Genomic DNA, 26,454 nt, shown 5'->3' on the forward strand with positions numbered 1-26,454 from the left:
GTATTTTTTTTAATTTTATGTTTTTTTTCTCATTGCCAATGAACAAAAACAGTTGTTTGATTGTGAAATATAGTTATTGAATGTTAAATACAGTGTGGTGTATTTTGGCATTATGTACATTAAACAGTAAAATATAAACATGAATTTGCAAATGCCGGATTTCACAAAATTATTTATCTATAAAGAACATTTGTTATTTTAAAAGCACATTAATGGAAAAAACAAACACTTATTCTGGGCAAATTACATCATAAGAAGTAAGAAGATATGAGCTATCAGCTGGCATTAGCAAACATGACGTCAGACAAGCAAGTTTCAAGAGATTTTGATGTTGACATTTATGTCTTCAGTTTGCACTGCACTTGAAATAGGCTCCACCTTACATGTTTGCACTAGACTTGGCATCATGGAAACAATGTAAGAAAGTGAAGCTGAAGCAATTATGGGCCATTGACAATGATCATCAACTTTGCTTGGACTCTATTGTCCTGTTTGAATTTTACATTTAGAAGCATAAATAAATTCCTATTTTAGCTGAACTGGTCGAACTGGATGAAAAATCAATCTCTTTTTTGTAGCATCATTGGTGAACTCATGATCACTGTCAAAGTTCTAAACAATCTCATTGTTTTTTAGCTCTTTCAACCAAAAAATGAAAGAAAATGTTGGGATCAATAGTCTTTGTCCTTCTAATAATATGAGTTTGGAACCTCAAGAAAACTTCAAGAAAAATTGATCTCATTGTTATTCATTCTCTATGTTCTCGACCACTCGCCACACACTAGTATTTTAATGCAAATTGTGCCTAAGAACTAGCCCAATTATAGTGTTTTAATAAACTTCTGCTGTTACTTTGAGCCACTAAGAAAGTAAAATATGCTTTTACTTTTAAAGATAATAAAATTCTAACTATACAAAGTCTTAACAATTTGATAAAGAACACAGGTTGTGTTCTGGAATCTCCGGACATTATTGTGTAAAGGATTCTTTATAAATTAAGAACAATGAGGACATTTCTGAGCATCCTCTTCATGAGCAGAGCTCTTCTTCCATAAGAGGCTTTTTCAGAACCACCGTAACACAGACTGTTACAGGAGATCCTTCGTGACCACAGCTGTCAGCAGCTACAACAACATACCTGGACAGTATGAGTTACAACATTTAATTTCTCTCTGGAATTAATGAAGTATTTTGAATCGAATTGAACATTATTTTACATATAAGATATGTTGAAAAGCAACGGTAAAGTAAATTACTAAAAATAGTAGTAATTAGAGAAATACGTTGACTCAAGACAAGTTTCACAAGTATTGGCTTGTTTATGCTTTTATATTGAAAATGCATGAAACAGGAAGTGTAGTTGCTTCCTATACATTGGTTAAAGTGGTTTGAGTTGCTCTGGTTCTCTTCTATGCATAATCAATTGAAAACAGTCAAAGTAAAAAGAAAAATTGTTTATTTGTTATGTGCGTAGCATATTTCTGCATAGGGTCAGACAGACCTTTACATTTTCTTGCAGATGTATTACATTTGCTTTTAACACTCAAAGTTCAGCCTGCAGTCTGTCGTTGGCTTTACAGAAGCTCCAGTTGAAACAAAATCCATGTCAGAATTTTCAGAGTGCGTCTAATAAATATAGGCGTGTGAAATTAATAAAAGAACAGTTTTGTAAAAGTGGTAACAATAAGCATTCAAACTATACTACACATTTTGAAATGTGGTGTTCATTATTTCTTGAAAAGTTTAATATATCAGAATAGAAAAAAGTAACTCGGTCAGACCACCATCTACACTCTTATTCTGACTGCCTAGGTGAGACAGAAGATATGGATAAGCAGTAAAGATAGTAATTTGCTTTATTGGGTTTCCTTTGTTCTCTATTGATGGGAGTGATTATATTATCTGTCATATTTAACATGCATTCTGGTTGAAGGTGAACCCTGGCTCTGGGGACATGGTGGGAGCAATGTAATCCTCCACACAGCTGCAGTTTTGGTTTGGCAAGTCACTGTCGAAGCAGCTCCATCGAGCATCTCCTTTGTATTCACGGCACTCATATACCAATGTCTTGAACTGGGAGAGGGCTAGTGTCCACTGTGAAGAAGAAAGAAAAAATTACTGGCATATAGTTGAAGAGAGATTTTCATGCTTATGAAAACTTCAAGAAAAGCTCCATCAAGAATAATACCTCTTTAGGAATTGTTCTTGATTATTTCTAGTAAAAAAAGAAATGTATCAAACTAAAGGTCTAAAACTTTTTTTTTTGACCAGGTCAAAAACAAGGCTAAACTGTTGAGCAAAAGAAATCATCCAAAGACTAGCTTCTTACATAAACATATTAGGAGTGGTTCAAAGTCATCAAATGTAAATGGTAAACAGTAGGGCTCTTGTCATTAAATAATTATGAAGTGAGAACTCTGAGACCTTCAAGCCCTAGATCTGTCAGTCATAAATAGTAAAACAAATCCCTATCCCACTTCTCTAGTACTTACAGCTTGTTGGGTGCAGCACAGTTTTTCTTCTTCTGGCTTGCCACAGCACAAACTGTTCCATGACTCTAGGCGATTGATGGACTTTCCACGGCGGACCAAATGGCTGGCATTGGACCGAGGAAATTAGCTTGGAAGGTATCTGGGACGACAATGACCTTTCTGGATGATGGCACCGAGATTCAGAGAAGTAGGAGCAGCAGGTGGGACTGGACGTTTGGTAGGGTAATAGTCTTTGTCTCTGAGAAACAGAAGACCAAGCAACAAAAAGACTAAAAGCAGTGAAGATGTAAGATTGTGATAAGTTCAAATGATTGAGAAGTCTGAAATATGTTACCTCCCTGATCAGAACACAGAAGAGCTGTCAGGGCAATCATCAAAAAGCCAATGGGACCTCCAGTTGAAGTCATGGTTGTGCGATGTTGCAGTGCGATCCTGAGTCTGTTAGAGTAGGTTCCTCTAGAACTAGGTCTGTGATGGGATCACTGACCAATTTATATTCATACTGGAGAAGAGTGTATGTGCAGAAAGAAGTGTCTGAAAGGTTTAAGTGGGAGTGGAGTGGTTGAAGAAATGTGGATTCTGTATGGTGCGGGAGGGATGCAGGATGGGCAACATGTTGCCGGGAAGTGATGATAAAACAAATGTCAGTCTAACTGGGAGATGCTTTTGCTGATGTTTTCAAGGACAGTCTGAAAAGCCTCCAGCTGAGGGTAGAAAAAAGCCTGCTAGTATGAAAAACAGTGCAGCAAAAACTTCAAAATTCAAACACTAAGAAGAAACATAATGCAGACACACTGGTCACTTTATTAGGTACACATTGCTAGTGGTGGTAACACTTTATCTTTATTTGATGGGGTGTGTATAAGGATGACATAACACCTGTCATGAACATGAAGGAGTCTTTATGAATGTCCATAATTGTTGTCATGAAGTGTCATTCGGTAAATAATGACACTTTTAATGCAAAGTTGCTTTAAAAGTTGCATTGAAAGTCCAGTAAAAGTGCCAACTTTGCATTAAAGTGTCATTATTTACAAGATAATGCAAAGTTGGCACTTTTAATAGACTTTATGACAGTGTCATGTCAGTCTTATCCACACCCTGTCAAATAAAGTGTTACCCTATTGGTAAATTGACTTGAGGTCACTGGACTGCAGTGAGCTCATTCTCATGTTCAAGAACCCAGTTTGAGATTATTTAAACTTTATTAACATGGCGTTTTGTTTTGTAAGAAGCAGCCATCAGAGGTTGGGTGAATTATGGTGATAAAAGAGAATGGATCCTTGCTTTGATGCTGTTTATAATTGTAACTCATCAGACTAGATTGTCTAGTTTGTTAAGCCGTTTTAATAGACTAATAATAAACTAATTTTCCTGTTCTTAAATTAGATGGTTGGCAGACACTATGGTCTTCCACAGCTGTTACCCATTTGCTTTGATGTTTTGTGTTTTATACCTTCGTATATGTAGATATCAAGTAATTATTTGAGTAATTATCACCTTTCTCTCATCTGGAATTAGTTTGCTCAATCTCCTCTGACACCAGCAAGTCAAACAAGCACTGCTCACTGGGTATTTTCTCTTTTTCTGACCATTCTCTGGAAACCTAGAGATGTTTGCGCTGGCAAACCCAGTAGATCAAAAGATTTTGTGCTATTCAGACCAGTCTGTTTGGCACAAACATCCATGCCACATTTAAAGTCACTTATGCCTCATTTCTAATGAGCGGTGTGGTATGGGGCGGTGCAGTTCAGTATGCTATTTTGTCGGTTTCCTTTGTGAAAGTGGCTCATACACACACCCAAACTGTACCATTCCAAGGCCACCTTCAACACTCGGAATACGCGGACCATAAAACAGAGTACCAAACCATATCATGTACCACACTAATCTGAAAAAGTAGAGAAACTCAAAAGAGCAAAACTACTAGAACACCCTATTATTTAAACTAAAAGTTGAACAAAGGTTCTGCACTGTATTTCTTTTACCTAACATGATGTCTCTAAATGCAAAGAACTTTCTTGTTATTTGGCACTTTCAAATCTTTAGCATGAGCACACATTTGCACGTAGCTGTGGAGCTAACATACTAGAGGTACTGTACTTGGCAGGTTTCATTTTCAGCTGTGTCCCTTATCATAGTGGAGTCTTATCAGTTGTACAGAAACCTCACCTTAGTCTGGCTTTAAATTGATGGGCTATAAAAATAGCAGAGTTAAAACCCTGGAAAAATACAACTGCTCCCACACTCACAGTCTGTCAAAATGGCCATAAATCATCCCTAGCATTGACTAAAATGATTTGCCTTTTTGCAAGTGTATACATTAGTGTTTCCACTGAGAAAGATAACATTTTTAACTTAGCCACATGCAAGTAGTTTTTTGGCAAATACTGACAGCAGCAGGGTCTGTGGCAAAGCAACTTTGCAATAGCAGCTTAAAGCTGCAGTATGTAACTTTAATAAAATATATTCTTACATATTTGTTGAAACTGTCATTATCTTGTGACAGTTTGGTATGAGATACAGTACACACCTTCTCATTGAATTCAATGAGAAAGTGTGTCCAAACTTTTGGTCTGTACTGTAGATAATCTGTGAAAGAAACCAGCTCCTTTGCCTTCTGCCAGTGCTAACTATCAACAGCCAATCAGAGCCAGGAGGAGGGTCATAGCACAATCAATTGCTCCTCTGTGTGGAACTGCTTATTCCTCCTCCCCCTTTCTCTCTTTTACACTACAGCTAGCACAGCCTGTCATGAATTTTCAGGCTACTAATTGGCTCTGTCATCAAAATCAAGTAAATTTTTCCCCAAAACACTAAAGATGCTTTAAACACCTTTCCAACATCTGCAGAAACTGGGTGAGTGAGTGCTTCATAGTATCGCACTCCAAAAAATGCCAATGATGTGGTTTCTTGTTGTTATCACAAACTCTGTGGGTGGAAGGTATTCAAGTGCAGTCTCAGTCATAATACGTTTTCCACTGACCTGACGGGAGTGTCGATTTATCCAAGCTACTGTTGTCTAAAACTTTACTTGTACTTCTCCAGAAGAAGACAGAAACACAGATGACACCTAACAACTCATATAAGAAGATAATACATGACGCATATTGCTCAGAGTGAAAGACAAAATCAAAATAACATGTAAGAACAAGTATTTGGCGCAGTGACGTTTAAATGTAGGTTGTTACACATCATAATCAGATTGAAAAAGCAGAACATGTTCTTCAATGACACATTTAAATTCTTGACTGACCCAAAAGATTCAGATTTTTCTAACAAAATACTTCTTATTACAAGTTTATGAACAGGCTACACATTTTATTTATTTTTTTTACCAAAATGTATAGAAGGGGAATCAATCCCAGAATCTTACATTCATATTTGGATGCATTTTTTGCAAGTCTTTCCTTCGCTTAGTGTGAGCGACTCAATTGTCTGATACAAAAAGATAATGAATGGATATTTGTTTGACCAAGCTGTCAGAAATTCTTGGGGATTTAAGCTCCTACGTTTTTCTTTAACTCATAGGCATGTATTTTTCACTACTGACTAGAGTAGCTTATAATTCACTTTAAATGTTAATTGTTCTACCCTTTTAAAAAAGGCATTTTATTCAAGAAAAACTCTTTCTGGAGAATTGTGAAACTTTTATAACATTGCTAAAAATCATGGCTCCTTGGAAGGAAACTGTACTGTTTTTCACAGTTCTACTCCGCTTTCATTTTGTTTTATTCAGTCATATTTTTGCAAAGTAATTCATCCACATTTATGGTGTTAGTATGGCTAATTTCCTTTTGATTACATTTAGTTTCCTTTGCTATGCTTCTAAAATCTAATTTTTTGCTTTTTTGTCTTGGAGTTGTGGCATCTCTTGTTGTTCCAAAGTGTTTTCTCTAGATGTCCTCAGTCACTCTTATCTTGCCTCCAGATCATCTTGTTTTTTAATTCCTCAGTGCTTTCTAAAACCACCAGTATTCTCCTTTACTAGGGCAGCAGACTGAGCCAGTTCAGCAGGCTCTTGTTCCTTCACTGTTCCTCTGGAATGTTTTTTTCTCTAAAGTCTCAGTGAAAAACATCTGACTACATCTTTTCCTCTGGAAATGTTGCTCTAAAATCTCTGCATTAATTTAGCTCAGCTTTGCTAAGAGAAATAAAACAAACCCCTATCATGATAATATTTCGTATTGCTACATGGCTGCTGAACTGGATTTTTTTTCTTTTTCTTTTTGCTGACTTTCATCCACTTCTTCCAACAAAGATCAAGATACTGATTTATTTTCATTCCACGTTCTTACTGTGGGATGATCCTTCTATTTGGCTCTTGTAGGGTTTCTTTTGCTCTGAATAGTTAAGTTTGTGGCTCTTGCCAAAGAACGTCATTTTAAATCAGTTCAGTGTATCTCTTGCAGGGGAGCTGGTGTCTTTCTCCAGGAGGCGGTAACAACCTACATGGTTCACCATCTGACATCACTACCCGCATAACATAGGGGTTAGTGTTCAACATTCATCTGATGATGTGAAAAAATATTTGAAATGCTTGTCCTTGTATAGGTTCATCATAATTTTGAAATATAAAGTCACAGAAAGGTCTGTAGAAACAAGAGACCCACTGCGTTGGCTTCTTTCACCTTGACAGTCAGAAAATACATCGTTAATGTTTTCCAGAGAATCAGGATCTTCCCGTCAGCCAGGACCTTCGAAGTTGTGGGCAGGCTGGCAGCGCCATTAAGTTGCCAAGCAGGAAATTCAAGTGTTGATTTTCATTTGTTTGCAATCTGAGATCAGGATCCTTCCAGAGACGCAGTACTGTGAAAGGAAGAAAGTAAGTACTATGCATTTTATTCTGCCATAATGGAAGTATTTTTTTTATAAGGAATTAGTAAGAGTTTGCAGTAATGTAGTAAATACACTAAAATTTGATTTCACTCAGCTAGCTAACCGGTGGGAATTTTGCATGTAAAGTAACGAGAACAGACAGAAACTGCTGAGTTGGTCAGAAGAGACAACTATCTGAAACATTCTGAATAACTATCCTGCATAATAACAGAAACCAACATTTAAATTTATTGCAGCTGCATTCAAATGAAACAACTCAGACAGTGGAATACAAGCTTTCAGCTTTAATTCAGTTAGCTGAACAAAAACATGGTATAAAATGCAAAGCGTGTTTTTTTTTTTTTAACAACCTGTTTATTTCAGGGGCTCAAAACTGGATCAGACAAATGAAAACAACTTTTAAAAAGTACTTTCTAACACTTGGTAAAAAACCCTCTGCTTGGACTGACAACCTGAGAACCTGAACAAAACCTCATCAGATACAAGGATTTCTCCTTTCCTCTTGCCATTATTCTTTTAGAGATTGACCTTAAATGTCTTTTAATGGATGCACCAAACTGTAGGAGCCACTCCTGATGTGGTAATGATTTCTTGGATGAGGTTTTGTTGTTATTTTTGCAGCTTTTGCGTGGCTCCTTCGACTGCATGATGACTGCTCACAGAAAAATGTTTCAAATCAACTGGAGGGTTTGTGTTCAGATAAGAATGGGAAGTAGCTGAGTGAAAGTGCAGATAGAGGGAAATAAAGGGATAGAAAACAGCTGAGAAGAGGAGTAAGCGCTGTATTTAGTGGAGGATTTGAAGATTGTCTTTATAAATGTGACATATGAGGTTCATATGGGTTGCATGTAAATGGGATGGATTAATATTGTATAGTATGTGACCAGTTTGACCGGAGTAATTAAAAAAAACTTCAGCCATAAAGAGCATTACTTTATCTTAAACTTGCAATTACTAGATGTATGTGCCACCCAAGTTGATAATTAAATCCACAAAAGTCAGTACAATGTTGTTTGGAGTTAAATGTTGTATATTTATCAGGACAATATTATAGAAATTCTGATTATGAACCAGAAAAATATGTTATTTAACTTAGGAGCATTTATGTTGATCTCTTTTTGGTGGAGTAGTACTGTTGTGACCAAGTATTTCTGTTTAAATCTGTGTTTTTGGTACAAAAACATGCACTGAATGGTTCAGAGACTTTTCCAGGGCTTAGCAGTTCTATGAAGAACCAGAGCCCTTTGCATACATGTAAATAAACTTGCTCCAAGAGTCTCTGAAGCCCCTCACAAACTCAGCCAGGTCCGATCCTATTAGGTCACCCTGCTGCCTTGGAGAAGTACAGCAATGAGCGATAGGCCAAAGTGCATTCCTGCATTGTTACCTCAAGAAATTTGGTCAAAAGCTACACAGCAGGTTCAACGAATGACTGGAAAAAAAAACTGAATAATGGGAGGGACACATGTAAATAGAGTTTGAAATGACAGCCTACACTTCCTGTTCTGTCCTGTCCACAATATCAGCGTAGAGGATAGAGGAGCAGAGGAGAGCTGACAATACAGTGACTTCACAATAAACGGTATTGAGAACTGCCGGCTGTAAAAGAGGAAGTTAAATGTTTGTTTTCCACTGCTAGCAACAAGAATCCTGCTGCTGCTCCAAAAACCTGTCAACACTTTTCCTGCCACGTCTAAGTCTAACTGTGCTTGTTTTCTTCTTTACAGCAACCCAGACGCATCCATGCTGAACTTGGCGATTATCTCCGTCTTTTTCATCCTGATTAACCTGGGGCTGCTCATGGTTATCATGGGCCAGTACAAAGAGATGGATACAATAACCAAGAAGAACGAAGAACTGAAGACAGCCAAACGTGTGTCTTATGACAGACTTCAGTATGAAATCAATTTTAAAAAGTCGTTGCAGAACATTAAAACAACTGGGGAAGAGAAGTTGAAGGACATGGAGGCTAACCAGCCCAAACTCACCAAGCAGCTGGAGGACAAGAAATCTGAGGCCGCCGCATGTCAGGAGCAAATCGTAAAATGTTTTAAAATACATTTCTTTCTACTTTGTCTGTTTTTCTGCTTCCAAAAGATGCAAAAACGCTTTTTTCAAACACATTTAGGTTAAAACAGAAATTAAGAAATGCAGTTGACCTCCATCTATTCATGGATTAGTGTTTGTGGATCATAACTCCTAATTATTCACAAAGAACTCACCTAATTTTCTGGAGGATATTTACATTAGCATGGAGATTTAGCCTCTATAATGGGATGCTGGTTCTGTTTCTTCTGGGTGTGTTTGGTACTTTCAGTTGTACTAAACAGGTGGCAGTTTTGGCACAAGGAAGTCGGAGTAACCTGAAAGAACCTATGCATGCGGAAAGAAAAGGTAACACTTTATTTGACAGGTTGTGAATAAGACAGTCATGACACCGTCATAAACATGACATAGCACCTGTCATGAACATGAGTAAGTCTTCATGAATATTTATGACTGTTGTCATAAAGTGTCATTCGGTAATTCATGACACTTTTAATACAAAGTTGACATTATTCAAAATGTCTTTGTTATGACAACTTGGCATTAATCAAGAAATCATGATCTGACATAAATTTGTTATAAAAGTATTACTGATTAAACTTTAGCTTTAATAACATAAAGCTACATAATTTTTAAATAGTTTTTACCTCATCCCTGGTGTGCCTTTTATCATTTCCTTTTTCCTTATTTTTATTGGTGCTTTCTAAATCGTTCTAAATGCAAATAGCTTCATTCATATATTGTTAGTTTACCTGAAGCATCAGAAGGTAATACGAGGACCCAGCTGTAATCTAGATAAAATACATAGAAGCTTTTGTTTGTGTTTTCCATAACTGCATAACTATCTTCCTCCTGTGTTTATGGGTTGCTGAATGGACTCTTTTTTATCATTCTTTCCTTTATGTTTGTGGTTGATTTGCTTGCGCTCCCCCATATCAAATTTCACCACACCCTTCATGAAACAGGATCACAAACCGCTCCGATGATGAGGCGTGGTGTCTCCATCGTTCAGCGCCTTTTCATCTTGATGCTGGGCGTGGAGCCGGTGCTGCTGGTCAGAGTCATCACATCCTACATGATCTGGGTTTAATGACTCCTTCAGTACTTCAAACATAACCTGAATTCATACAAGAGCCGTGGCATGAAAGTAATTTACAGAACAAATAAATGGAAGGAGTGTCCACACCTGTAAGGTGAAACTGATGTATTTGTTCTCAGCAGCAGAAAAGATATCCGACTCTTAGGTCAACAAATTAACACTTTAACCTTATAAACTGGAAGTCAATATTCACTCACACACATTTATAAATTTAGTGTGATCACCTTAAGCATGGCAAGACCTGCAGCTAAAATCAGATATTTGTATTTACACTATAAGACTCACACACAACCTTATTTTATCCTCACTGTATGACTCTGAATCAGGGTTAGAATATTTCTATTTGTAAAATCCCAAAATGACAGAGATAATTGTCTTTAGAAAATTTTCTTTTACAGCTTTCCTCAGACTCACAAGTATACATACACCACACCCCAAACATCTATTGAAGCTTGGATGATGATGTCGTTGGGTTTATTTATTCACAGCATCTTGACTTAGAGAAAGCACACTTGTGGATGTTTTTGAACCTAGAATAATGTTTTTAAGTTAACATCCATGTTCCTGGGTGGAAAAGTGATTAAGGCTCGTTTCAATTTTTTCTGAAGGGAAACGTCCGGCCGTCTGCTTGTGACCTCAAACTGAAATGAACTAGGGTTCTGCATCAGGACAATGATCCAAAACTCACCACACAAAATGAAGACCTTGTAGTGGCCTAATCAAAGTCCTGACCTCAAACCTATTGAGATATTGTGGCATGACCTTGAAAATGCCATTCTTGCTCAGAAACCCTCCATTGGGGCTGAATCACAGCAATTCAGTAAAGATGAGTGAACCAAAATTCCTCCACGGCTGGAAAAACTCATTGCAAGTTATCAGAAACGCTTGATTGTTGCTACTAAATGTGGCAGAAACCAGTTATTATTATTTCACAAAAACTGCATGTTGTGTTTGATCAATATTTAAATTGGTGTCATGTTCTGAAACATTTAAGATATATTCTAAAAATGTAAAAATATACATGGAGTGTCATGATTTCTCATTTCTCCCATACAGAAAACAAAAAACCAGGAGCTGGCATCTCTAGAGGAAACGCTCAAAAGCATCACAGGTAGGAAACACAGACATGCTGCTCCTCTGCCACCATGTGGTCAAATGCAGGAACGACAGCTCAATTCTGACCCGCTGCCTTTCTTTTTCTTTAAGCGACCTTTAATGCAGAGTCTGAAGTCTGGAAACAAGAGATCATCAGTCTGAAAGCAAATCTATCAGCACCCAGCCCGATATGCAAATATGTGACAAAGAATGAAAAACCTGGGTAAGAAGCAATTTAACGAAACACATCAAACGTTTATAGGAAATGTAGCTACACACTAAAGAATAACAAATTGTTCTGTTTTTCAGGGAATTTTGTGCCATACAACCAACTCAAGCTCAAGAGAAGTTAAGCAGATAAAACTACAAACCCACAGCCGTAACAAACTCCAAAAAAACATTTTATACTTGCAGAAATGGAACCTTATGATGATATGAAAGTGTTTTTACCGTTACAAACTGCATTTAAAAAGCTCAAATAAAACGCCTGAAAACTGAGCTAGTTGTTTCGACTTGTATTGTAGTATTTGTGAATCTCTGTTATGAATAAATTTGCGCACTTTCAGTCTTTTGAGAATGGATGTTTTTAAGTCTAAGTTTGAACTGGTTTGTATCACATGCAGACAGGATGCAGGTACCATACAAATATAAAGTGTAGTTAAGTAGGATAATTACTGAAAAACAGAATCTATAAATACAGGAAGGTTTAATTGTGAGAGTAATAAACAGCTGAATTCTGTAGGATTTGATAACATTTTTAAGAGGGAATTTGATTTGATTCAGATGTTTGACCAGGAATACATCTAAAAGTATTTAGAGTTTGATGCTTTCATGTTTGACGCCCCTCAAAAATACTACAAAGCATTTTATAAAATGTCATAAGGTTAATAATACACAAAATCCATATTTGTTTTCACATAAGGTTCACAGAAAAAGTAGTGCAACAAGTTTTTGCATTTGAACCAGACAAGCCGCTTCAGTAGAGACATCTTTAAAGCAAAACTGTTACACAATAATCCATGATCAATTATTCTGTTTGGCCACAGCAGCAGTCAAATAAACGTGATGTTAGTAAATCTGAACCCTGTATTTACTCTGAAAGGTTTCTTTAAATTGAGAAGAGCTTTACTAAATGGGGGATTTAGAATAAGAAGATAAAAAAAGCATAAAGACTCAAACCCCACATCTGTTGTGTTTGAGTCTACACTTTATTATGACTGATCCCACTCAGACACAATAACACACACAAGTGCAGACATAATGTGGGGATCGCTAAACCATAATCTCCTGTGTTGCCTCGGTAGATTTCAGAAAATATACTTTTTTTGTTTCTAAGAAAACTTAAATTAAGTAATTTATTGGGATCGCTGTAGAAAAACAAAACCTGAATACTTGCTATAATAAAAGCAAACATAATCTGCTCAGGATGTTACTTAAAGTTCGAATAAGGACACTAAATACCATCACATGTCTATTCTTCTTGATGTCTCTTGTCTAAATACTTGTTCTAAATCACATACAACTATCATTTCTTGTTTTGACTTGTTTCAATATCTAATTGTTCTTGGGTAAAAAAAAACAAACTAAAAACAAAACGCAGATATAAAACCAAAATTACTAAAAATAAACCAAACAGCCAGCTTCTCTTTGCTGCGTTTAAATACTTTAAGTGTCCTGGTCTCCGAGTCTGTATTTGGATCCTTTAAGTCCACAAATCATGTGCTGTGCAATCATGTGCATTGTTAGTATCAGTATTAACTAAATATTTAGGAAGCCAAATATTTGGTTTACAAACAATATATTTAGTTCCCAACTAATTGTTTATGTCTGAGCTACATTTTTGGTTTTCAAATTCAATGTTAAAGGTTAAACATTTCATTAGCAAAAATAAATATTTAATTTCAACCTAAATGTTTAGTTTGTAAATCATAAATCTAGTTTGGAAGCTAAATAGTTAGACATTTAGTTTGGAACTAAAAATTTAGTTTGCAAGCAAAACTTTTGCGTCAATTTGAAAGCTAAACATTTCGTTTGAAACTCTGACATTGACTAACATGGGGAAAATATGATAAACTTAAATATTGCTGTTATGTTATTTTACTGTGTAACTTTACAAACAGCATTCATAAATATAACGCTTTAATTAGCAGATAATTTGCGTAAATAACGACCCTTAACATTAATTCCTCCTCATTAATATCAATCAGAAGTTGTGAGTGAAGTGATAGGTTTCCATTTTTTTTTTTTAAATTCAATTGTGTTGAGTTATTCATTAAGTTTTTTTGTTCCTACTCACTCAGACATTTCGCATGTAGACGGTGCAACATAAGACCACTTAGTGGGACTCTCCTCTCAGGAGGGGAGGGAGGCCACTTCCACCGGAGGGAGGACGAGGATGGAGGGGGGGGAGGAAGAGGGTTGAGTGGACGCGGCTGTGACAAAAAGCCGATTACAGAAGGCCACTGAGTCCTCTGTGGCAATTTGCATCCATCCTCTCCTGGTCATTCGAGAGGAAAACACATCCGCGGACCAAGTTTGCGGTTTTTCACGGAGCAGGATTCATTCATACAACTTTTCTAGTTTTTTTTTTATGTATAACTTTGAGGCTTTCACTTTTGAGTGTTGTAGTTTTTAACTTGGACACAAAATACTAAATGGAAGTTTTAATAAACATTTAGATCTCGAGACAAGTTACAGAAAAACTTTAAACTTTTTTTCCAGTTTTAAGTGAAAACCATACAGAAATGACCAGCCCTTCTAGGAGCATAGACGATCAGAGAGGAACCGGAGAAAGTCCGGCTCACAAAGCGGAGACCTCCCGGTACCGCAGCTGGAGCAGCCTGCGCTTCTCCAGATGGAGGAGCAGCTCCCAGAGGACGACTCCTCCGAGCACCCCCTCTCCAAAGACCGAGAAGAGAAGCGACATTTCCCGGACTCTCTTCACTCTGGTCAAGACCCACAATGACGACTACACGGCAGACCCGGACGGCAGCTTGGACATGGGCGCAGAGGGCGAGGTCGGCCTGGATGACCTGCTGCAGGATCAGTCCACGTACTTCCAGAAGCAGTTCGGCTCCATGCTGCAGCCCGGCGTCAACAAGTTCTCACTGCGCATGTTCGGCAGCCACAAGGGGGTCGCAGCAGAGCAGGAAAGGGTCAAGAGCTTTGGGGTGTGGATCATCCACCCCTACAGTGATTTCAGGTAATCTTCAGTTTGGGTGGCCATGGAGGTCCTGATTCAAAATAGAAAAATTATTTAAGTTCCTGGCGGAGGGGGAAAAAAATCTGTGTTGTTTAGAGGGGCAGCCTTATGGAAAATCTACGACGGCGTACTGTATGTTAGGGCCATTATTGATTAAAATAAAAGTACATTTCCGCCTAAAAGACTGACAAATTTGTAACCTAAGGAATTTTCTAGGAAAAACAAAGACATTTATGAGTTTGAAACATTGAAAATTACAAGGAAAAAAACTTACAAATTTCTTTGATTTCTCTACGAAATTTTCTAGTAAAAAAAGAGAAGATTTATGAGTTTCAAAAGACGAAAATCTGCTAGAAAAACACAGAATTTTTCAGATTAATCTCAGAAGTTTTCTAGTAAAACAAGGACATTTCTGAGTTTCAATTTTCAATTTTTTTTCAACTATTTCAGAAAAAAGTTTTCTTGAAAATATCTGGTGGATTTTCTTGCAAATTAGCAATTTTTCAAACTCAGAAATGTCCATTTTCTTCTCTCAAAATTTATGAAATTAAAAAATTAAATGTTTAAGTTCTTTTCTTGCATATTTTTACCTATTCAAACTTAGAAATGCCCTTGTTTTTTCTAGAGTATTTCAGAGATTTTTTTTGGTGAAAATTTACACCTTTTTTCCATCTACAATGGGTCTGATACATTCTTGTAAAAATAGACATTTTCAGGTTTACATCATGTTGTAATGTTATTTCTTCATCCAAAACATACCTGGAGTGCTGTCTTGATTCTTTCATGCACGTTTGAGAAATCCTTTAATCTCCATGGCAACCATTCAGCTGTGCTAAACGCCTGGGTGGACTTAGCTCCTCCTCAGGGCTGCAGTTTCCAATCTTCCGCTCCACAGAGCTGCATTTCCCTATGCTTCCCCCACTCAGCTCCTTCAGACTAGCCAGCAGCAATTAGCAAACACCTGGTGGAATTGTGTATCTGCAGAGCTCATTATACGAGCCACTTCTCAGTGTAACGCTGGTAAAAACGTTGTTACAGTGATAATAGAGGAGCCATGTTGTGATGATTTCCTGAAGGTGGAGATTCAGAAAGAGACAGAAGCCCAATTTGTTAAATTACAAAGTGAAATTTCTTTTAAGTTATTTTTCATATAGACCCATTTGTTTTTTTATAACAACTGAAGGTTTGATTGTGTTATAAGTTATTCTATGTGGCTGGAAAATATATTGTAATGTCTTTTTACGGTCTCCAAATTTGCCATTGTGTCTATAAACCTCCCTTGAAAGCAGCAAACGCAGCCAAACAAACAGATTGTGAGGTCCAGTTCTCCAAGGACATCAGCTGATGTCATGGTTTCCAGCACATGATAAGGCGATGAAGGGATTTCAATAATGATACAGTATTTAGGGCAAGATCAACTGGATTAATCATGCAACTCTAACGTGACTCAATATTTTCCAGTTCATACAACTCTCTTTCTTGACCCTCACCATTTTAACAGAACATTTGACCTTCGTTTACTGGTGTTCAGCCTCAGTTTGGGACGGTTTTGTTGAATCGCCACGCTTTTGGAGCACACCATCTTAATGGTGACCCCAGAGCAGCCTCGGCGTGAGGTCATAAACGATACCCGGCATCAGATTTGAACAATTTTTAACCATCAGGCCTTTGCCAGACAGGGAGGATAAACCGTTGCACAGGGATTAATGCCCATAAGAATCCCTATAATTCCCATCTTGCTCTATTATGCAATAATACACAGACAGCTGAGGGGGAGATTACAGAGAGCCTGCTCTCCTTAGACCTTATGGTCCAGCTTCCTCTTTATAATGGACCAGTTGGAACCGCACCGCACCCGTTTACAGTTTAGGTTCACATGGGTTCCTCCAAAAGGAACCAAAAAGAGTTGGAAAGTTTGCAGACTGGCAAAAATATAAATACCTTTTGAACTTCTCCACATTTGATTCAAACTTCAGTGTATATTACCAACACAAAATGATGCATAATTGTTAAACAGAAGGGAAATAACATGTCTTTCAATTTAAAAAATAATCTGAAGTGTAGTTTGACTTCTTCCACTTTAAATCTGATTCCCATAATTAAAGTCCATTGCAATTATTCATCTTAAGAAGTTCCCTTATTAGTAAATATAGTCCAGTTGTGTGTAATTTAGTACAAATAATGAAGACGACAGACACACCAGCAGAGAAGAATAGACGTTCACAGCTGTGCTAGGATATAAAATAATGCCTCAACCCCTAAATATCTCACAGAGCACAATTCATAATAATGTGTTTGAATGGCCTAATCAAAGTCCAGACCTGAAACAAACCAAGTCAGTGGCAAATTCAAAAACTGTTTACTATTACCTATTTTGCAAAGAAGAATGTGCAAAAGTGGATAAGAAATATTTCAAAAGAGCTACAGAGAAAACAAATGTAACCTGAATGCACACATTTTCTTTTCATTTAAAACATTTTTAAAACCACATTTAATTTTTTATTCTTGTTACAATCAAATACACTTGAAATAGGAGAAAACTAACTTACAAACAACTTTTCAGCAAGGGAGCTTGTTTAAGTAAATAATTGCTTAATATTGATTAAAAAGTGCTAGTTTCACTGGGAGATTATTCCAATTATATATGGCAAAAATACCTTGTTCCACTGGTGGATTATTTTACAAATAACTAGTATTTTGTCATTAATATTAAGAAATTATAGACTTAAATCAAGCTCTTATATCTTGCCCACATGTTGCTTGTGAGTTAGTTTTGTCTTAAGAAGCTAGACCAAAAATAAGTAAGATTTTGTGTTTTTGTAGTGTAAAATTCTAACAAAATATATTGATATTTTAACTTATAATCTAACAAAATATGCATGCTCTTAATGCTGCGTATGACACATCAGTGCTGCATGTTTCTCAATATAAACCATTAATATCTGGTCTAAAAGCTTTTTCTGCCACTGAAACTACACTTGCACATTAATCTTGTATAAATGTGAACACCCGGCCGACGTGGGCAGCTGTAAAACCCTTCAGAGTCATCGGTGGAGTTATTAGCAGCAGGAAGTAGCCACTAATCTGCTGGAACATAAGTAGTCATGTAAACCAGCATGTTGACATGGAGGACACGACGACCAAAAGGGGATTGAAGGAGGAATGAACGGGAAGGAAAACGAAAATCTCAATTAACTCGTTCTTTATCTCCTCTTGGTCTGCTTTAAGAGGACGAATGCTGTAATCAAAATTAGTCCAGCTGATATTCAGTTATCGTCACAGAGTAATTGAAAGAGCGACAGAGAGCCAGAAAAGCAATCTGTGAGTGATGTAAACAATCTGTAAGGAAATCCAAACCAAGCCTTTGGTGCATAACGAGACACTGGAGACATATAGGCCAGTGGAATTGACATGAGTAGAGAGTGAAGCCATAAGGTTCACTGCTCCACACAAATCACAAGGCAGACATTTCCACTGGGAGTGATACGCTCTTCTGTTCAATGCCTTGTTCAACATATACGGCAAGCAGTATTCATTTTTAATGGCAGGGGGTATTCTTGTGACAGAAACTATTCAGAGAATAATGAGATGGATGTCTTTCCCTGGTAATTAGTACAAATCATGAAGCTATTATTTAAAATTAACAAGTTTAACAGATAAATTAAACCTTTAAAAAAATTGTTAACCAGTGAAATGATGTTTTATCACAGTATGATATAATCTGAGAGAGCAAATTAACAGAGAACGGACTCTGACTTGAACACGTCAGCCTTTTGATGGTAGTTTCTTCCTGTCTTAATACAGTATTAAGTGTTTCTAATCATGTTCTGCTAGGTTTTGTTTAGGGATGGACTCTTTTCACTTCCAATGCCAATACAGATATCTGAGGTTTAGTATCGGTCTATGCTGATTCTTCTCATTTTCTTATTTTGTCTGTTTTTATATTTTTTCCTTACTTTGCTTCTATTTGCCTTCACTTTCTGCCAATACACTTATATACTCTAGAATGTAATTAATGGTTCATTAGAGTATTTCAGGAATCTGTTGGAAAATGGTTCTTTAGAAAGTTCAACAAAGTGAGGAAATGTTACTCAAATATGTTTAAATTTGTAATCTGTTGTCATGGAATGAAGGAAATATGACACATGATGACGTTCTTGTATCTGAGACATGAAACCTTTTCAAAGACACAGTTCAGCCAACCATGCAAATCGGAAAGGCAGGTCAGTTTTCCTGATTACAGCAGCTGCAGAATAACAATGACTTGATGCTTTGGATGAAGAATGACTGAGAGTTTATGAGGGTGTTTTTGTACATGGGATTTCCATATAAAAGAGTTCAGGTACAGAAATCTTTTGAGATTTATACCTTCATTAAAAAAACTCTATTTAAGGTAAACAAAGTTCTTTCATAATTAGTGTGAGAACCTGAAGATTAACCTAAACATCTACACAGTCTAGGTTTTGTAGGTAATCTCATCAGAGAACCACAGATCTAATCGATCTCTCTTGTTTTGTGCAGGTTTTACTGGGATATTGTGATGCTTCTTCTGATGATGGGTAATCTGATCATCCTGCCCTGGGGAATCACCTTCTTTGAAGACCAAAACACCATACCCTGGATTATCTTCAATTTCCTGTCTGACACGCTCTTCCTCATGGATCTGGTCTTTAACTTTCGTACCGGTATCCCGGGAGAGGACAGTCACATTATTCTGGACCCCAAAGAGATCCGCATGCACTACCTCCGCACCTGGTTCCTGGTAGACTTTGTTTCCTCCATCCCTGTTGATTACATTTTTCTAATCGTTGACCTGGAGTCCCGCCATGAGTCGTCTGATGTGTACAGGACGGCCCGTGCTCTGAGGATTGTGCGTTTCACCAAGATCCTCAGCCTGCTGCGTCTTCTCCGACTCTCACGTCTCATCCGATACATCCATCAGTGGGAAGAGGTAAAAGAATGGAACAAAAAGTAAAACTGCACCCTTGGTTTGTATTGTTTCCTCAGTTTTGAATGTCATCTTTTCAGCCACTCACTCAAGGAGCCTTGTCACCCTTTCGCTTCTTTATTTAACTGCATCATCTGAGTGATGCTTATCTCTTGTCTGGAGCAGAGGTATCAAACTCATTTTCATTTTGGGCCATATAAATGGCTGGTTTTCCAGAATGTATTGATAAAATCCATTATCAAAAGGTCAACTGGTAACTTGACCTTTCCTGTTTTATTCAGTTTCCTCTTGAGCGGTTGTACTAGTTTTCTCCTTTCACTCCATTCTGTTATTTTGTATTTTTAAGCAGTTATGAGGAATGGTGGCGAAACCTCATACTGCTGCTGCACAAGTTACTCAACAGGTTGTTGCTAAGTAACCAAAGAATGAGGGAGTTGCTAGGTAACCATAGAGTGTGTCAGTCAGTTGATTCCACCAACTTTGCTTAGCTAGATGTGAGAGGTTGAGCGACTAAAGTCTGTCCTCTGCCTACATTCCCCAGAATGCTGTTCAGTTCTGAATCAGGTTCAGTGAAATTATTGAACATTTTATCTATTGATGTTGATCGTGTGTCTTTCCCAATATTTAGTGTTATTGATCCCTTGCCCAGCCCTACTTAATCATAATCTGATGAGACTATAGTAGTTGGCAAGATGGTGAGCTACAAATCATTAATTCTATGGTCAGATCTAGAGGAGCAAAGCTCATACAGCTTCAACTTCATAGGACATACTAGACATTTCAGAGAAACGGGTGTGTAAGGATAAAAAATGACATTGACTTTGTTTGTTCACACAGCCCACCCACATTCCCCCAATGTTCCTACCCATTTTCACGTCCACGTAGAGGGAAACCCACTGCTAATGATGACAAACCCAATTTAACTCGAACCGAACCAGACATTAAGTGGATAGAGTAACACTTGACAACGGAGAAGAGGTTAGCATACTGAACCACACCAACCCATGCTGTACTGGTTAGTGGAAATTAGGCAATTGACTGTCTTCAGTCTGCTGCCACTCCTTTATTTAAATTTTTCTGGTGTACCTCAAGGATCAATCTTTGGACTTCTTTTTATTTGCCTGAACCTTCTTCTGTTTGAGTCTATTTTGAGGAAACGTGAAATAGTGTCCCATCACTACCCTGATGACTGTGAGATCTAAATGTTGTGGACTCCAATAACCCGCCTTCCACTGAGCCCTTCTTATTGTATCTTAATGACACCAAGGTGTGGATGGCTCAAATTGTGTTAGTTACAATGAGCAGAAAACAGATGCTCTTGTGTTCAGATCTAACCGACTGTACTTTAAGCTATCAGTGACCCATTTGGGTGTTTCTGCACTCACCTCTGCCAGTCTTCACTATCATAAAATTCACTGTATACCGGACTTAGTCATGCCTCACAACTATGTTTACAATAAGAAAAAAGTGTGGTTTCTGCCTGGAGCTGGCACATTCCAGCATACAGCTCAGTTTCTCTCATCATACTTGTCTGTCCTGTTGTACCGCCCCAAGAACAAGAAACTTGAGTGTTTGGTGGCAAAACTTTGTAAAAGTTGTCTTAGTATGTCAGACAGGCAACTTTGCCTTCAGTTTTTAAATTGATTTCCATTTCCTGGTGTCTTTCAACACTGAATAAGCTGTTTTGTTATTATTTTCTCAATACACTTTGTGTTCTAATCTGCTAATGTTATTTCTCCCTTTTATCTCACATTTACACTTTGTGATTTATATATCTTGTTTTTGAAACATTTTCTATTATAGCACTTGGATATCTTGGAGGCTTTAAATAAACTGAACAGGAACTTATTTAACTTCTCCTGTTACAGATTTTCCACATGACTTATGACTTGGCCAGTGCTGTGGTGCGTATAGTCAACTTGATTGGTATGATGCTGCTGCTGTGTCACTGGGATGGCTGTCTGACCTTCATGGTTCCTATGCTGCAAGACTTTCCTCCAGACTGTTGGGTATCTAAAAACAACATGGTGGTGAGTCCAGGCTCTGCCTAAACGTCTAACCTCAAAGGAAAAATTCAATAATTGAATATCTATAACATAAATGCAATCACAGCTACATGAAATCTTCTTCTCTTCAGAACGCCACCTGGCATATACAATACTCCTACGCCCTGTTCATGGCCATGAGTCACATGTTATGTATAGGATACGGCGCTCACCCTCCAGAGGGCATGACCGATGTTTGGCTCACCATGATCAGCATGGTTGTTGGGGCTACCTGCTATGCCATGTTCCTGGGTCACGCAACTAACCTGGTCCAATCTTTGGATGCATCCCATCGCCAGTATCAGGAGAAGGTAATTATATCTGATAAGACCCTAAATATTATGTTTTCTTGAACAGGTTAGGGTAGGTCTATGGGCTGTACATAACATTTTTATCATTTTTTTGCACATAGTCAGTCTTAGATTATGAGATTTTAGTCTGCTCAAATCTGACTATTTTGAGTTCGTCTCAGAATGAGGTGTTTTATTGGCTCTTGTCACTTTAAATCCAAATAAGCTGCTAATTTAATTATACAACCGTCTCTGCACATTATACAGACATACTTTCTGAATGGTAAGTCATCAATAAAACACTTGTCGTTTTCAGTGTTTTATTGTTTCAGCGGTAAAATCTGCCGACCGAACATTCTGGAGCTCAGCTTGCGTTGCTAGGAGACGGGCTGCGCTTTGCAGTGATCGCTAGGTAACGGCTCAGTGCCCGTTGATTGTTTGTCACTTAACAACCGGCAGTTTTTAGAAACAGCTAATTTTCCAGACCCGAAAAAACGACACGTTCTTTCTAAGCATTTCTATGAGCAGTTAAAGAATGTGTAAAAACGTGCAAAAATATAAATTTAGCATAATAGCTCTCTTGTAAAGGTTTAAGACTAAAACCTTTTGGCTACACACTCAAATGTTTAGTGGATAATATGTTCCAGGAGAGTCACGTGGACGCTAATGTGCCTCTGGCTTTGAGTTTTAATATCACAGTCATGTTTCAGATCAGAGGCTTGCTTACTTCTTCAAACTTTGCTCAGAGAGACAGAGCTACATATAACATGTTTACTATCTAATGGATTTTCACTGTGACCTTTTACTGGGGATTTCCACATGATAAAACCGAGCAGATGATGACAAATGGCAGCACCTCTACTGACAGCAGACAGTGATCACAAATGAGTTTGTAATCCACTTAGAATGGGAGACAAAAAACCCCACACAAAACAAATGGAATAATTTTAATTACAGTGATGTAATTCAGCAAACACATGGCAGGAAACAGGACTCACAACACCTGACATAAGCGCCACAGAACTTTGACTCCATCCTCATGAAGGTCGAGTCACAATGTATTTTATGTGATTTTGCAGTACAAGCAAGTGGAGCAGTATATGTCGTTTCATAAACTGCCAGCCGATGTGCGGCAGAGGATTCATGATTACTATGAGCACCGATTCCAAGGCAAGATGTTTGATGAAGACAGTATACTGGGAGAACTCAGCGACCCACTGAAGGAGGTGGGTTATTCTTCAGACATGTGACTTTGATTGTTCTTTCTTTTAGTTCCAAGAGTTATTAATGAGAGTAGATTATTGTTAAAATTTAAGGTGCAGACAGAGTGTATGCAAGTGCCATTAGTTTAAGTGACATAATTATTGTATGATTGCCACAATGTTTATGTAATACTTCATATAAGATCCACCCAAGTACAGTAAATTAGCAGAACTTGACTGAAAGCTGAGGAGGGAACTTAGCTATTTCATTCAGGTGTGTTGAGCCAGAATCAAATCTTAAAGTTGCAGAACAATGACCCTTGAAGACTGGAGTTTAACACTTTAAATGAGTTACTAGTCATACATTTTATCAACAGTCTTCAACATGCACAGAGGAACACTAAAAATGTGTTTTCCACTTAGTTCATTTCTGTCCATTTTTTCTCTGTTATGCAGGAGATTGTCAGCTATAACTGCCGTGGACTTGTCGCCAACATGCCGCTCTTTGCCAACACCGACCCTCACTTTGTCACCGTGATCCTGACCAAGCTGCGCTTTGAAGTTTTCCAGCCGGGAGACTATGTAATACGAGAGGGAACGCTGGGTCGGAAAATGTATTTCATCCAGCATGGCACCGTCACGATTATCCCGCGTGGCAGTAAGGAGTTAATGCTCAGTGATGGAGCCTACTTTGGAGGTAAATACAGTGGAGTATTAAAACTCTATTCAGCTACTTATCAAATCTATGAGAATCTTCATTATTTAGATTATTGCTGCCCTTCTATAAAATCAACCACCGAACCCTTGGTTGCAACTTCACTACATTTTCCAACTAATCTCTACTATTTCTTCTGAATTTCTAATGGGAAATGTAATTTTTCGTCATTGACTTGATGTCATTTAGAAGAAAAAACAGAAATTTATGAAATATTACACTCTGCAAAAGCAATGACGATAATGTGCAAGTTGCTTGATTATAATTATACTGTAAATAAGTTTTGCAGTGTAGTTTTTTTTTTTTATCTTGCACTGTGAAAAAAACCCCTAAATCTTACCATTAATTTTTCTTGAGCAAACAAGAAAAATTCACTTGAAATAAGACAAAACTAACTTACAAATAGCATTTCTGCAAGATATAGGAGCTTGTTTTAAGTAAATTATTTCTTAATATAAATAACAAGTACTAGTTCCACTGGCATATTATTTCACTTATTACAAGACATTTTTCCAATACTATAAGTAAAATAATCAGCCTGCTGAAGTAGTACATTTTTAAGTCAATATTAAGGTATTACGGACTCAAAACCAGCTCCAATATCTTGTTGAAAAGATACTTCAAGTTCCCTAAAATATTTGGACTAGAAACTAGACCAAAAATATGTAGAAAGATTTTGTGTTTTTTCAACATGTGTTGAGTTTTTCTTCTACCTTTATGACTAAACCGATTATTTTTCTTGGTTCAGAGATCTGCCTACTAACTCAGGGCCGACGGACGGCCAGCGTGAGGGCCGACACCTACTGTCGCCTTTATTCGCTGAGCGTGGACGACTTCAACGAAGTCCTGGAGGAGCATCCTCTGATGAGGCGGGCGTTTGAGAGCGTGGCTGTGGAGCGACTGGATCGAGTTTCACGTAGATCCAGTTATCAGCCTCCAACAACTGAGTCTGAGTGAAATAAGAAGAAAGAGAAAGAGACTCCAGACAGACAGATAAAGCACTTTTCAACAGATCTCAAGAAAATAAAAAATACAGATGTTATTAAATGCTGCATCACTTGATTGAAACTATTGCACGTTCATTAATTAGAATTTGTCACTTGAATATTAAAATTCAACATAATGTTTACTTGGATTTTATTAATGTTCACAAACTGAATAAACCTTTGTCACTGCTTTTTCTCTTTTCTTTCTGTATGAATAGATCCACATGTTTTTTTTAAACAAGTTATAGACTGTATATCATATAAATCAGGCGTTGAAGCAGAAACACATCCAAAAATCCACTGGACCTCAAGGACTGGATTTCTGTTTGCCCAGCACTGGGATGGGAGCACCAGATGGTGGTGCATCATAAAGCTTTCTGATTCAAATGATCCCTAAGATCTGTATGTTGTGTCACATGGAGGTTAATACCGATGGGCGATAAGCTCCAGTGATGTAATAACTCAACTGTGACCGCAGCTGCAGGTGGTGGTGAACTTTTACATCACCCTATTTTTCTCATTTGTCATTGTCAGGATTTATAGTTACACTGGGTTTCAAAGAATAATGTATTTTTAAATGATCAGATGCACAAAAAATAAATAAATGAATAAAACTCTCAGTATGTTATTACTTTATCAGATTGAATCACTTAAATTCTGCTGATATATGATTCTTGTCCAGCACTTTTCACCAGGAAGAGAGGCAAAGACAGGCGGAGAAAAGGTAAAACTGAGTTTGTTTGCATTTCTTCATCAACTGCCTCTTGTTTTACATGCTTAAGATCCTGCTAATAAAGTTTGTTTATAAAGTGTTTTGGTCAAAACAGGTCTTTAGTAGAGTAGTGATAATATTTTAAATTGTATAAAATTAAAATTTGAGGGACAAATTGCTTTGCATGTTTGCAGAGCTGTAATTAGACCTTTTCTGACCATGCTGGGTTTCTGCCAAAATGTTTATATTTTGCTTGCACTGATTATGCAGAGTAAATATGAATATTTCTGACACCGAGACATAATAATGAGTTTTCCAAAGCAGCTGTCATAGAACGACAAAGAATATTAGCTTATATTTGTACACATTGCATTGATTTTTTTTAAAATTTGAAGAATCATTTATTTACATTTCCAAAACACTCTATATTTATATTTATGTCCATCTGAAACCTTTGTGTGTTGTGCAAAGACTGTAAGCACTGAAAGAAAATATTGCTGAATATTCCAGAAATATTATTTAAATAAGAGTAGCAGTATTCATAATAATATTACTCAAGTAAAGGTAAAAAGTACTCTGTAGTATTTTTTTTTTCAACTAAATGTAACTGAGTAAATGTAAATGTAATATATAATTGAGTCACAGCCTATTTCTATTCACATATAACACAACATAAGATTCACAAATTTTAAAATTCCATTCATTCTTATGAGTTAAAATATATTCCAGGCCCTATTAAATAACCTTACCAAACATTTTGTTTGGTAAGGTTACATATTCTCT

The 26,454-nt window shown here is 37.2% G+C and overlaps 1 protein-coding gene across 2 annotated transcripts; it reads left to right on the forward strand.

Moving 5' to 3' along the window:
- The first annotated feature begins 6,551 nt into the window (after window positions 1–6,551).
- Window positions 6,552–25,579, forward strand: hcn3 (hyperpolarization activated cyclic nucleotide-gated potassium channel 3). Of its 2 annotated transcripts, XM_032581526.1 has the most exons (12): window positions 6,552–6,984; window positions 7,161–7,317; window positions 9,059–9,371; window positions 11,533–11,587; window positions 11,683–11,794; window positions 11,881–14,773; window positions 19,295–19,724; window positions 21,590–21,751; window positions 21,859–22,077; window positions 23,136–23,282; window positions 23,715–23,955; window positions 24,722–25,579. In XM_032581526.1, exons 6-12 carry the CDS (start codon window positions 14,316–14,318, stop codon window positions 24,928–24,930), a joined length of 1,866 nt encoding a protein of 621 aa, XP_032437417.1. In that variant the 5' UTR covers window positions 6,552–6,984; window positions 7,161–7,317; window positions 9,059–9,371; window positions 11,533–11,587; window positions 11,683–11,794; window positions 11,881–14,315; the 3' UTR covers window positions 24,931–25,579. The 2 variants fall into 2 exon arrangements, with proteins under 2 accessions (XP_032437417.1, XP_032437416.1); XM_032581525.1 differs by lacking the exons at window positions 6,552–6,984; window positions 7,161–7,317 and adding an exon at window positions 8,803–8,913.
- The last annotated feature ends 875 nt before the right edge of the window (window positions 25,580–26,454 follow it).

The sequence above is a fragment of the Xiphophorus hellerii genome, chromosome 13 (genome assembly GCF_003331165.1).
Source record: "Xiphophorus hellerii strain 12219 chromosome 13, Xiphophorus_hellerii-4.1, whole genome shotgun sequence".
Lineage (NCBI taxonomy): Eukaryota > Metazoa > Chordata > Actinopteri > Cyprinodontiformes > Poeciliidae > Xiphophorus > Xiphophorus hellerii.

Coding starts and splice junctions, on each gene's coding strand:
- hcn3 (XM_032581526.1), top strand. CDS start 14,316: ATGACCAGCCCTTCTAGGAGCATAGACGATCAGAGAGGAACCGGAGAA. Junction 22,078..23,135: donor ATCGCCAGTATCAGGAGAAG/GTAATTATATCT, acceptor GTGATTTTGCAG/TACAAGCAAGTGGAGCAGTA. Junction 23,283..23,714: donor TCAGCGACCCACTGAAGGAG/GTGGGTTATTCT, acceptor TCTGTTATGCAG/GAGATTGTCAGCTATAACTG.